Source organism: Cydia strobilella, chromosome 16 (assembly GCF_947568885.1).
Source record: "Cydia strobilella chromosome 16, ilCydStro3.1, whole genome shotgun sequence".
Lineage (NCBI taxonomy): Eukaryota > Metazoa > Arthropoda > Insecta > Lepidoptera > Tortricidae > Cydia > Cydia strobilella.
This window is the reverse complement of record NC_086056.1, coordinates 4,764,905-4,778,477: the sequence shown is the minus strand read 5'-3', so window position 1 is coordinate 4,778,477 and position 13,573 is coordinate 4,764,905. Positions and strand designations below refer to the sequence as shown.

At 36.7% G+C, this 13,573-nt stretch overlaps 2 protein-coding genes across 2 annotated transcripts in view; both read right to left on the bottom strand.

The window, feature by feature from the left end:
* Window positions 1–13,573, bottom strand: part of LOC134748361 (ATP-dependent Clp protease proteolytic subunit) — a 249,647-nt gene that overhangs the window by 63,818 nt on the left and 172,256 nt on the right. The window lies entirely within an intron of this gene.
* The window catches only part of LOC134748470 (egl nine homolog 1), a 31,813-nt gene continuing 18,730 nt past the window's right edge, over window positions 491–13,573 (bottom strand). Inside the window, exons 4-7 of the mRNA XM_063683271.1 lie at window positions 9,089–9,228; window positions 8,333–8,449; window positions 7,432–7,496; window positions 491–2,196 (exon numbers count right to left, since the gene is read on the bottom strand). Coding sequence (XP_063539341.1) covers window positions 2,168–2,196; window positions 7,432–7,496; window positions 8,333–8,449; window positions 9,089–9,228 — 351 coding nt within the window. The 3' untranslated portion in view covers window positions 491–2,167. The remainder of the gene's footprint in view (window positions 2,197–7,431; window positions 7,497–8,332; window positions 8,450–9,088; window positions 9,229–13,573) is intronic.

The following is a 13,573-nucleotide window of genomic DNA, read 5'->3' as shown; positions in this document are numbered from 1 at the left end:
ACAAGTCGCGCCAGAACATCTTTTATCTCTTTCACACGGTATATGTACTAGAAAGCTTGTTATGTATATGCTGCAGCCATCTGTATTAGTTAGCCAGCTAATTAATCGACTAGGCCGATAGAAAATCACAACGTTTAACAACTTGGCGTATTGAAAGTCAGCTCTTTGAAAACGACTGGTTCACTCGGTCACGTGATTTAAATGTAACCTAAAAAATTATAGAAATGAAATAAAACTGACCATCACATTCATCAATGTCCAAATTAACTAAACGACTATACGACGTTTAGCCATCTGGTTAAACGTTGCGTTCAATGACTTGGCTGGTTGTTCTTCAGCCAACTAATTATCTGGCTAATTTAACCAGTTGGCTGCGACATATATTATGTATAATAACAACTGAACATACAAAAGAAAAACTTTTTAATTTTATCGGACTATATGGGCTCGGGCCATTTGCAACAAGTTTTGGAATTAACACAAGTGTATATATTGATGTATTAACGTTTATTCACTTTAATATTACATTTTGTAATTATTTACATTAAGAATATGACAATATGTGACTATTTTAATGAGGTAACATATCATTCAAAACTGCAATCTTTACCTACATATTATTATCTCTAAAAGTATATTGAAACCTCAGGAGTACCATATTGACAGGAACAAAATAGAAATACCTAAATAGAACTATTCAAATGACAATTCTTTTAAATATTTGAATGGTAGAATTTAATTCAGTCTTAGGCATATAGTATCCGCTGAAATTCTACAAACAGAAGAAGGTAACCACATTTTCATATGTGGCCAATACCCAGATAAGTAATATGTTTTCTATTTGTTTTTCTTTTTTCTTACTTAAGTATATTGCACATTTACAAAGTAAAATTATGCCAGCGGATGTTAATAAAATAATGAAGTAGATGCATTTTCAATAAAAAATAATACTTTAAGGCCTTTAATTAAAAACACTCAAAATTGACAAAAAAGTACTACTTACATCTAAGCTAGGTAATAATATATGACTTTTCTGCCCATTGACAGAGTTAATATTAAAACTATACGTAATAGTATTACAAAATATACTGCTTTTCCTTACCATCGTACATGTTTTGTAAAATAATCACGTTACACTTTTTGATTTCAAGCAATAAAAATGCCTCATCTTATCACGAATCGAATCCCCATAATTGTTTAACAAACGTTATGAATCGATTAATTCGATGACATCGCCACATCACTAGCGAATTTTTGTCATATGACGTTTCTGAGGCGTTTTTATTTTGTCTTTAACTTGTAATCCTATGTGTACGTAGCACAAAGGTCACGTATGCGTAAAAGATATCCACGGATATCCTTCGCATTCTAAATGGTAGATTTGTTAACTATGCGTATTTAAATAAAGCAGTGATGATTTATAAAAATTTATTATACTATCTAGCAGGGCTGCGTTTGTATCAGACGAAAAAGTGTATGGTTTCGGTGCTGAAACTGGATGGTTGTTATCTATTTAGTTTAGATAATAAATAAAAATAGATTTTTAGCGGTGGTTACTACCTACTCAGAATTAGATAAGGCTAAATGAAAGAACTTAATATTATAGTAACTACATATTTAGCCAGGCGTAAAAATAAATATGAAAGAAGAAAATATAGAATGGACATAGGCGTAAGAGTAAAGAAAATAAATGAAATTGTAACTCATAAAAACTTTTAGATTTAAGTATGCTATAATGTGCTCTTATCTAATTCTGATTATGAGCCAAAGCAATAATAATTAATACTTTAAGGAGTTTAAGGGGATCACAGATGAAACGTAACACGCCTTACTACACAACAAGATCCTAAATGTGGTACAAAAATACCAAACAAAATAATTAATCGTACAATGAATTCGTGATTATTCATAAAACTATGCATAAAACCTCTGTTATTTTTGTCTCTTTCTAACAAACACAAATGTCATAATGACAGATAAGGACAAGATTATCAAGGGCTTGTTAGACTTGACAAGCATTTGTGAATAACGTCATTAGAATAGAAAAATCCCTGCATGTAGGTCTAGGTCTTAAGTCATCTCTCGCTTGGTCAGGTCAGCGAAGTGTCAAACGCGCCACCGGAGGGCGGAAGGTCTGGCTCGCTCTGCACGAGCGCGGGTCCGAATATCACTGGCTCGAATTCGGCTCGTGGTTTTCTGAAACAAAAATATGGAAATTTAAAATGTGAAAAACGCTCCTCGATGAAAATATGACAGCCATAAATGTAAAAAAAAAGAAAATATGACAGGCCATAAATGTAAAAAATATGGATGGTATAGAAAGGATCGCAATCTCTTATGGCAGAATTGTTGTAAAAGTGACCGCGTTAAGCTTTAAATAATAGTTCCTAATCTCTCCGGTGGCGCTAGTTACGCTCTGGGCCATGAGTATAACATGAACCATATAAGGCAACAAATAACCCGACCAAATTACGTAGTAGTCATACTTGTTATGAACAAAATGCTGCACTTCATGATAAAAGCAAGCCGCTTTGCACAGTGATAGTAGGGACCAAACTGAGCGATTTGACCCGCAGCAGCGGCAGTTTCACCCCTTAGGAACAGAGATGGCGCCACTTCTTTAAAAAATATTTCAAAAATTCTACAAGCTAAACCAATGAACCGATTTAAATGTTTAATATCTCAAATGAAAGCGCATTATATACATTACTTTTAAAAAAATACTCAAAAATATATACTCAATACTTTTGATAAAAACGGGAATTTTAAGTTTGTTTTTTTACTCGATTGATAGTTTTTACTTGATTTCTCAAAAAAATTGTATGGAATATGAATAGTTTAATGCATGTATATATTACTGAATAAATATCAAGTATTATAGAAAAAAACCCGACACCGATATCTCTCATACTTCTCGAAATATGAAAGTTTGAATGTGAGTGTAAATTTCTTCAAGATATATTCCAAATAATTCTACAAGCTAAACTATTCGACCGATTTTAATGTTTAATATCTAAAATAAAAGCTCATTATATATACTACTTATAAAAAAATATTCAAAAAACATATACTGAATACTTTTGGCAAAAAACGGCATCTTAAGTTTTTTTTCTTACTCGATTGATAGTTTTTACTTGATTTCATAAAAAAAAATTATGGAACATGAATAGTTTAATAAATATATATATAGTACTGAGTATATAAAAGTATTACAAAAAAACCCGACACCGATACCTTTCATTCTTCGCAAAATATTTAAGTTCAATTATGCACGTTCTTACAAATAAATTCTTTAAAAGAAATCTTCAACCGCAGTAAGTGCACTGATTTTAATATGAAATGTTTCATATGAAAAGAAATCACCCAATTTATTTTAATAAATAAAAAAATTAATAAATAAAAACTGAATAAAGTTTTTTCCTGGTGCTGAATTACAAAAAAATATAACAAATCTAAAATTAGGAATTATTTTTATTTAAAGTGACTACATTTGTAAACAAAAAACTTAAATGTCCTCTTCCGGTTCACCGGTAGATGTAGAACTGAAAAAAAAAAGTCGTTTTGAGAAGTACTCGTACCATTTCAATACTACAAAATCACCGATCATACATGAACTGGTTGCTGTAGATTACTGTTGGATAATTTTTGTGCCTGTAGATTTACTGTTGAATTATTTTTGTGCCTAGTTGATTACCATTAAACCTATAATTTTGTGCCAGACCTATAATCAGTGGTCAGCATGCAAAATAACTCTGGATTGAAAATTACATTAACTTACTTTTGATTTGTACAGCCACCTTTGCATGATTTACACTGGGCTGTGCATGGTAAGCTGACGCGACGACACTCACAACGCATAGTTTTGCAGCCAGATTTGCAGCCACAATGGTCCAAGAGGCTTAATTGCGACCAAATCGCTGTAACTGCCGACCATTCCGGAGTCCAACTCTCTTTTTCCTCAGTCCATCCCCAAGAAGATGGACATGGTATGGAAACTTCTGGTTTCATAGCGTTTGCCCATATAAGGCCCGCTTGGTAAGCCGCTCGAAGTGCATGTTTATAGAGAGCAGCTGATGTAGGTGGCAGGCTTATCACAAGCTTGTTTTTTGAAGCAAACAAATATTTGTGAACTTCATTTACGTTTATGTGTTCCGTTTGGCCAAACAATAACACAAATCTACAGGTAACTTTATACTAAAATTAAAATATGTAGTTACACACCTGACAACTGACAAAATCAAAACTTAAAAGTTGACATACTCCTATTTTCCCGTCTTTTTATAGTGGCCAGAGAAAGGCAGCTTGATCTGAACGAATTCTTCCAGTACGAAAACCAAATTTGTCCACCTTCGTTGTCAGTCAATGGAGGGCGTCGTTCAGGGAACAAATCTGATTTGGCCGAGAAATTAGAACCTGCCAACCTACATCAGCATGCACTTCGAGCAGCTTACCAAGAGGGCCATATATGGGGAAACGCTCTGAAACCAGAAGTTTCCATACCATGTACATCTTTTCGGGGATGGACTGAGGAAAAAGAGAGTTGGACTCCGGAATGGTCGGCAGTTACAGCGATTTGGTCTCAATTAAGCCTCTTGGACCATTGTGGCTGCAAATCTGGCTGCGAAACTATGCATTGTGGGTGTCGTCGCGTCAGCTGGCCATGCACAGCCCAGTGTAAATCATGCAAATGTGGCTGTACAAATCAAAAGTTGGTTAATGTAATTTTCAATCCAGGGTTATTTTGCATGCTGACCACTAATTATAGGTCTGGCACAAAATTATAGGTTTAATGGTAAATAATTCAACAGTAATCTACAGCAACCAGTTCATGTATGATCAGTGATTTTGTAGTATTGGAATGGTACGAGTACTTCAAAACGACTTTTCTTTTTCAGTTTTACATCTACCGGTGAACCATATAATTTGACATCACCTAATAATAATTAGTTGGCCGTTTATTTTTGTATTTAATACACTGACAATTATCTGACAATTATCTGATTCAATTCGGCTTATATGTATAAAAACTACTAAATTGACCTACTTTTATATTATACACATAGATTTAAGATTAGATCCTAAGTATGCATGTAATATTGCTATGCCCCCACGGGGTCCATGTGGAACTGCCAAGAATTTGTAATACCTATAAAACCATGGTTGCAATAAATAAATATGAAATTTAATATGAACCTGAAGAGGACATTTAAGTTTTTTGTTTACAAATGTAGTCACTTTAAATAAAAATAATTCCTAATTTTAGATTTGTTATATATTTTTTGTAATTCACCACCAGGAAAAAACTTTATTCAGTTTTTATTTATAAATTTTTTATTTATTAAAATAAATTGGGTGATTTATTTTCATATGACACATTTCATATTCAAATCAATGCACTTACTGCGGTTGAAGATTTCTTTTAAAGGATTTATTTGTAAGAACGTGCATAATTGAACTTAAATATTTCGTGAAGAATGAAAGGTATCGGTGTCGGGTTTTTTTGTAATACTTTTATATACTCAGTACTATATATATATTTATTAAACTATTCATGTTCAATAATATTTTTTTAAAGAAATCAAGTAAAAACTATCAATCGAGTAAGAAAAAAAACTTAAGATGCCCTTTTTTGCCAAAAGGGTTCAGTATATGTTTTATGAGTATTTTTTATAAGTAATGTATATAATGAGCTTTTATTCGAGATATTAAACATTGAAATCGGTCAAATAGTTAAGCTTGTAGAATTTTTTGAAATATATTTTGAAGAAATTTACACTCACATTCAAACTTTTATATTTCGTGAAGTGTGAGAGGTATCGGTGTCGGGTTTTTTTTATAATACTTGTTATTTATTCAGTTATATATACATGCATTAAGCTATTCATGTTTCATACATTTTTTTTGAGAAACCAAGTAAAAAATATCAATCGAGTAAAAAAAAAACTTAAGATGCCGTTTTTTGTCGAAAGTAATCAGTATATATTTTTTTAGTATTTTTTTGAAAGTAATGTATATAATGAGCTTTCATTTGAGATATTAAACATTTAAATCGGTTCATTGGTTTAGCTTGTAGAATTTTTTGAAATATTTTTAAAGAAGTGGCGCCATCTCTGTTCCTAAGGGGTGAAACTTGCGCTGCTGCGGGTCAAATCACTCAGTTTGGTCCCTACTAGCACTGTGCAAAGCGGCTTGCTTTTATCATGAAGTGCAGCATCCGGGCAAAAAATGGCCATAACAAGTATGACTATAGGTTGTTTTGGTAATATTTCGGTGTATGGTGGCGCCGCCTAATTACTGTTTTTTGAAGGACACTTTTCATACATAGAGATTTGGCTCCTTTATACAGTCTCCATGGTAAAAAATAAAAAGAATATGACAGTGACTTAAAAGACTAGCATCTAGAACATAATTTCCAAAAAAAATTACATCTCATCTAGTTTCAGGGCCTGACGGCCTTGTTCCCTGCTTTTTAGGGTTCCGACCCAAAGGGTAAAAACGGGACCCTATTACCGGGACTCCGCTGTCCATCCGTCCGTCTGTCACCAGGCTGTAATCTCATGAACCGCGGTAGCTAGACAGTTGAAATTTTCACAGATCCCCCGGGTGATGTTTCTATGTTGCCGCTATAACAGCAAATACTAAAAACAAAAAAATGAAATAAGTGGGGCTCCCATACAAAAAACGTGTTTTTTTTTGCCGTTTTTGCGTAATGGTACAGAACCCTTCGTTCGCGAGTCCAGCTCGCACTTGGCCGGTTTTTTTTATTGTAGTTGATGAATAGCATAAATAATACTCATCGAGACAATTCTAAAAACCCCAAACACAATTAGGTTGCATTGTTTCATCGCAGAGTTCCTATGGCCACCTCCTGTCTCCATCATCAGATCAGCTCGATGGTATCATAATATTGCATTGTCACCCGACTTCCAAATGTACATATCCAAATTTTAGCTCAATCGGATTTTTTTTTTTTTTTTATACCACGTCGGTGGCAATCAAGCATACGGCCCGCCTGATGGTAAGCAGTTACCGTAGCCTATGAACGCCTGCAACACCAGAGATATTACACGCGCGTTGCCGACCCTTTAAAAACCTGTACACTCCTCTTTTTTGAAGAACCCCATACTGTAGCCCCTCGGGAAAACCTCGGCAGGGAGCTCATTCCACAGCCGAAGCGTACGCGGGAGGAAATTCCTCTTAAACCGCACAGTACGCGACCATTTAGGTGCTAGGGTGTGAGGATGAACACCCTGCCGATGGCGAGCGGTGCGGTGATAGAAAGCGGCCGTTGGCATCATGTCAAACAATTCTTCAGAGTAGAAATCGGGAAGTAGTTCAAATTTAGCTTCCAAAATTTGACTCAGACTAACTAACTCACCAACATACATACTAACAGGGCAAGTTAAACAAAAGCTTGTAATTTTAACTTACGGCGATGTCGCTTTAAAGCTTCAGCCCGCTCTTTGGCATCGAAGTACCACAGCGTGATGGCGTATCTGAAATATAAAAAAATCAAGTTATGGCATTATGGTTTCAAGCATAGAGTAACTTATACTAGAGCGGTACTGTCATAGTAAATTTTGTAACCCCAGTAAATTCACTGCCATCTGTCGACACACTTTAAAACTAAAAATAAATATTTTTAAAAAAACGATAAAATGTATTTAGATATAAATAAATGTTCTTTTTTATTTGCATTAATTATTTTTATGATTTTGACCCATGATCTTTCACTGATATGCGTTAAAATTGTTAAATAACAAACGAAACCGTCAACGCCATCTATACGACAGTTGGCCAAAGCTAGTAGCGCCCTCTGAACAAGAATCAAATTTTCTTGATTTTCGAGGCACGTTTTTTCCTTAGACTGTATCCATCTATTGCGGAGTTATATCTATCTTTGGTTTCAAGTAAAAGTATAGGTACTTATGAGTAAGATGAAAGGAGACGACGCCACGGGACCGCTTCTCCAGTCAAACGTAATCCCCATTTTTTTGAGTGGCTTTTAAAAATTTGCATGGAATTTGTTCTCTGATCCTAACTCTTATAATAATAAAATCATGCATTTAACGGATTTCCAAGACTGAAGTGGATCGATATGGGATCCATAAGTGCTCCTGCTCCGTGAACAAAGTTTTACTAAAAATCTAAAATAGTCAAACGATTAATATAAATAATATAATATACGAAACATAGCTATGGTTACTACAAAAAAATGAGTAATAATGTTTTCCATAACGCCCAATATCCAAGGAGGAATACGTTTGTATGGAAAAGCGGGCGCCCACTTTATTTGCATGGAATGATGGGATTGCTAAAAAAAAGTCCTTACCTAGTTTCATAGGCGGGTTGAACTTCGTGAGGATTCCTTCGATCCGACCAGAAGAACACCATTCGGTCGAACAGCGGCTTGATGTTCGCTACCTCGTCCAGACCTTCGGGAAACACCCTGAAAAGCATAATAACAAAGTGTTTTCAAAATAGGTACTAAAGCCCCATTTATATAGGGACCGTGCGCGTTGGAGGGTCTGCCATCTAGTGGCCTGAATCGGAAACATAAACATGTATGCCAAAATTGCCAAAGCAAGCGCCGTCTACCGTTCTCGTACGTTTTCTTGTGCATAGTAGGTACTGCCATCTTGTGGGCTACATCGGAAGCATAAACTTCACATTTACGCCTCGTGCGAAAAATCTGACGGATCCTATGCTGCCCCCTATAGTTCATACATGCTCCCTATATTTGATACATTGCTAACTACAGAGTACAATGAATTCAGTCGTTCGATCAAATACCGCAATGTAACGAAAATCACATGCACGCGTTATAAGGTTGACTCCCCACCTGAGCAAGCCGCAGCTTTCCTTGTCCAAGGTGTCTGGAGTTGTCCACGTATTTGATGTAACTTTGGACTATTTAAATACCTACCTGAGCAAGCCGCCGCACCTTATCCCAGTTGAGATTCACTGATTCAGGTAGTATATGGCGTGATGCAGCGGCCATCTTTGTTCGTGTAGTCCGCGTGTTTGACGTAGTGCATGCCCGAGCCTGGGTAGCCACCGCTGGAGACAAGTTATAAGGTTGACTTACCTGAGCAGGCCGCCGCAGCGCTCCTTGTCCCAGTTGAGATTCAGGTAGTATATGGCGGTGATGCAGCGGCCATCTTTGTTGGGGTTGTCCACGTGTTTGACGTAGTGCGTGCCCGAGCCGGGGTAGCATGCCACCATCCCCTGGAGACAAACATAATAAACATTACTATATAGCTGTTCAATAAACGCAGAAACGTATTGGCATGGTGCGAAGGAGGAGGGAGAAGTGGCGCTGATTGTCACAAACACGTAATCTTATGGAATGACGCCACTGTCGCACATAAATGCTAGCGGCAGCTTTGATATTTTACTCCATAATATTTAACGTATTGGAAAAACTCACAAAATGAGGGCAGCACCTGTCGTGCACCTAGCTAATAGCTCCATCTATTGGCCCCTCATCGATAGGAACACGAAGCTTATAGCTATGAGCTAAACCGATTTTGATGAAATTTGGCATAGAGATAGAGTCCTGGGGAAGGACATATGACATATCATCGGAAAAAGTACTTACTTAAAGATAAGGGTTTATGTAAAGCCCAAACATGTGTGTTCCATCTCATTGAGTTGTATTTATAAGCAAATGATCATGAACATCGATATGGATGGCTGAATACATAAGATGAACCACGCCCTACGAGATACTAGTTCATTAACATGATTAGATGTTCACATTCAGATATGTATTTGCATAACACAATCCACGAAACACAATAGATAATAGAAAGTTCATCGATTCGATCACCAATCAGTTCTAACTAAAACTAATCCACAAGCTAACAATACTATACACCGATCATCTGCAAACCATTTTCAAACTAAACCATTAAATCACAAGAGCTATTATCGCAAGTTATCGACATTTATAACCTCAGCAGCTGTGTCATTGATATGTAATAGACCACCCACAGATACAAAACTGTTTATTTCTAAAACGACCTAAAGGTATTTCTAGGTCAATGCACATACGTCGTTTTGTAAAAAGTCTTCTATCAGTAAAAAGTCATAAGAGCGTCTTATCATAGGTTAAATAAGTCCTTTTGGTTTCTAACGAATAATTGAAATAGATTTCGCCATGACAATTGCACGTGGATAGTGATGGGTCGTTACCAGTAACTTACTCTAAAGTGGGAATATTCCCGGTAATGCTACCAGTAACATTACCCAGATCGGTAACATTGAGTAACTTTGAAAAAATTATTAGAATTGTATATGCTTTTTTCGTGTTAAATACTTAAGTAAATAATAATGCTATTATTTACAGTCATAAAACAGTCAAGGAATCTCTGAGAGAGTAAATTCCCAATGTTACCGGTAACATTCCCAATATTACCAGGTATTTTTCCAAAGTTACTGGGAACATTACTATCTGGAAATAATGATTAAAATAATGCTTAACTGTATAAAGTAAAAGAAAATATGTGTATAAATCAGTTTAATTATTAGAATAAACCAATCAACATCTAAATATATAAAAGAAGAAACTGACTGACTGACTGACTGACTGCCTGACTGACATATCAACACACAACCCAAACCGCTGGTTCTAGAGATTCCAAATTTGGCACGTAGGTTTTTTATAAGCTCTAGGGGTGCACTGAGAAATATTTTTTCAAAATTCACCCCCCAAGGGGGTTAAATGGGGGTTCAAAGTTTGTATGGGGAAACAAGATTAGTTAGACTATTATATTCGAAACTTCACAGGAGTATTCCTAACGATAAATGAATAAACACGTGTTACAGGTTTTTATGCAAATATGGTAACAAAGTCTGAAAATCAACATGGGTATTGTTTCTATGGTTTATCGGGTCGCTAATTAGGAAAACAAGAACGATTTTAAAATCCAACGTGACGGACGTGAAAAAACCATCTCCCCTGTTAGGGTGCAATGGGGTTGAAATGTCTAAATATCAATATAGGTGTCGTTTTTATGGTTTTTTGGGACGTTAATTACGAAAATCGCATCGATTTTGAAATTGAATAATGTGCTCATAAAAATTCTTGAAAGTACTCGTATTTGTGCCAAATTGCAATTCAAACGGTCCTGTAGTTTCGGAGCAAATCGGTTGTAACAGACGGACCGACAGACAGCCACACGTGATCCTATAAGGGTTCTAATTTTGCTTTTGAGGTATGGAGACCCGCGTTATCCTAATAGATTTTTAAATTTGTATTTGGTGCCATCTCGATCGTCGTCAATCGGTACCTAGGCGAGTGCGGGCGGCGCGGCGGGATGGACGGGGCGGGAGGAGTAAGTCATCGGGAAACTTCCTGCATCCGTAATGAGTACATTCAAGGTGCTACAAGAAGGTAGCACCTTGAATGTACTCATTACGGATTTTGCTTCTTATAAGTTTAGGTTTCCATTCTAAGTAAAATGCAAAAAACATCGTAAGTACATATATATGTATTCTACCTACGAACCATATAAACCATCTTTTGTAAGTCGTTATAAAACCATATTTTCTCCTTCCCCTGCCTCCCCTGCACCCTGTACATCAGACAAAACGACATAGATTTATAAATCACGCGGGCGAAGCCGCGGGCAAAGTTTTGTATAACGTTTCAAGTGGAAACATTTCGATTTTATATTAATTAATCGAATTTGAAATTAGAGTAGTAGTAGTAAAGGGATAATAAATAATGATCACAGTTTCCTATAAAATACTAGCTTTTGCCCGCGACTTCGTCTGCAAACAGTATCTACTGCACGTTAAGCGTGTGGTAGCTCTGGTCAGACGCCTGCTTCATCTGGCAGACCTCCAGGTGTTCCAGGTCTTGGAGAACTTAACCTGCCTACAGCATACTCTACCAACTTCAGATTAAAGGAATTTTACCCTCATCAGATACATCCAGCAGCACTCCAGGGGTTTAGGTCTTGAGCTATCTCCATCATACACTACCAACGACACGTTGAGCGAGTGTTACCCCTAACCTTTTGTACCCAGCAGCACTCCAGGTGTTCCAGATCTTGAGCTTTTTCCATAATACACTACTAGCGGTACGTTGTGCGAGTGTTACCCCTGATCCGTTGCACCCAGCAGCACTCCAGGTGTTCCAGGTCTTGAGCTTTCCTCATCATATACAAACATCGTCACGTTGAGCGAGTGTTACCCCTGACCCTTTGCGCCCAGTAGCACTCCACATTGTCTTGAGCTTTATCCATCGTATAGTACCAGCAGCACGTTGAGCGATTGTTACCCCTGACCCGTTGCACCCAGGAGCACTTCAGGTGTTCCAGGTCTTGAGCTGCCTCCATCATACATTACCAGCGGCACTTTGAGTGAGTGTTAGAAGAGTGGAGAAGAGAACAGGATGTCTTCGGGAATAAAAACTACTCTACATCCTCCCCAACAATTAAGACTATCTCCATATCAAATTTCATCTAAATCGGTTTTATTGGGTTCCATACAAATTTCCACTCCCCTTTTCACCCCCTTTAGGGTTGATTTCTAGGGTAAAACCTATCCTATGTTCCTCACGCAAAATAGGCGCAATAGTAAGACGTCTAGTTGCGGAAACCAAGCTCGCGAATATCTATCCTATGTTCTTCCCTAGGACTTAAATTATCTCCATACCAAACTTCATCTAAATCGGTTCACCGGTTATTGATTCCCCATACAAATGTCAACTCCCCTAACTTCCCCTTAAGGAGTGTTCTGGGATAAAAAGTATCCTATGTCCTTCCCCGGTACTCACTATCTGTATACCAAATTTATAAAATTGATCCCATAGCTCTTATGTCAGCGAATTAAGAACTATGGGACATATTTTTGAGTAAGTTGTACTAAAAAAATAAGTTTTGAACCTTATTTTATCTCATATAAGTCATCACTATCATCAGTTTCGTATGTTACCGGCTTTTGGGAATGTTACTGGTAACATTGGTAACTTACTAGTAACATTCCCAAATGGAAACTTACTGGTAGCGGGAATGTTACCGCTGCCCATCACTACACGTGGAACACGTGTCCGAGGATAATCCGGTGTTAAGAGTGTCCGATCATCAAAAACCACAAAAACAATTAGGTTATGTTGTTTTATCACAGAGTTCGTACAGGGATTTACGTGTCAAAGGGTACCTATTTAGATTAGATTCTACAGTTCTGATACCTATTTTTCTGTTTTTAATAAAATTTGGAAATCCATAATATCCACATTATAATATTATAAATGCGAAAGTGTGTCTGTCTGTCTGTTACATCTTCACGCTTAAACCGCTGAACCGATTTTGTTGAAATTTGGTATTGGTGGATTTTTTTTTAAGTTTGCGTCCCGGGGAAGGACATAGGATACTTTTTATTCCGGAACTCACCCCTTAAGGGGATGAAAAGGAGGGTGGAAATTTATATGGGGAATTAATAACCGCTGAACCGATTAAGATGGAATTAGGTATGGACATAGTTTGAGTCCTAGGGAAGGACATAGGTATAACACCCGGTCGGTGATAAGGACAAAGCATGGCACTATTTTCTCTTTCCTCTT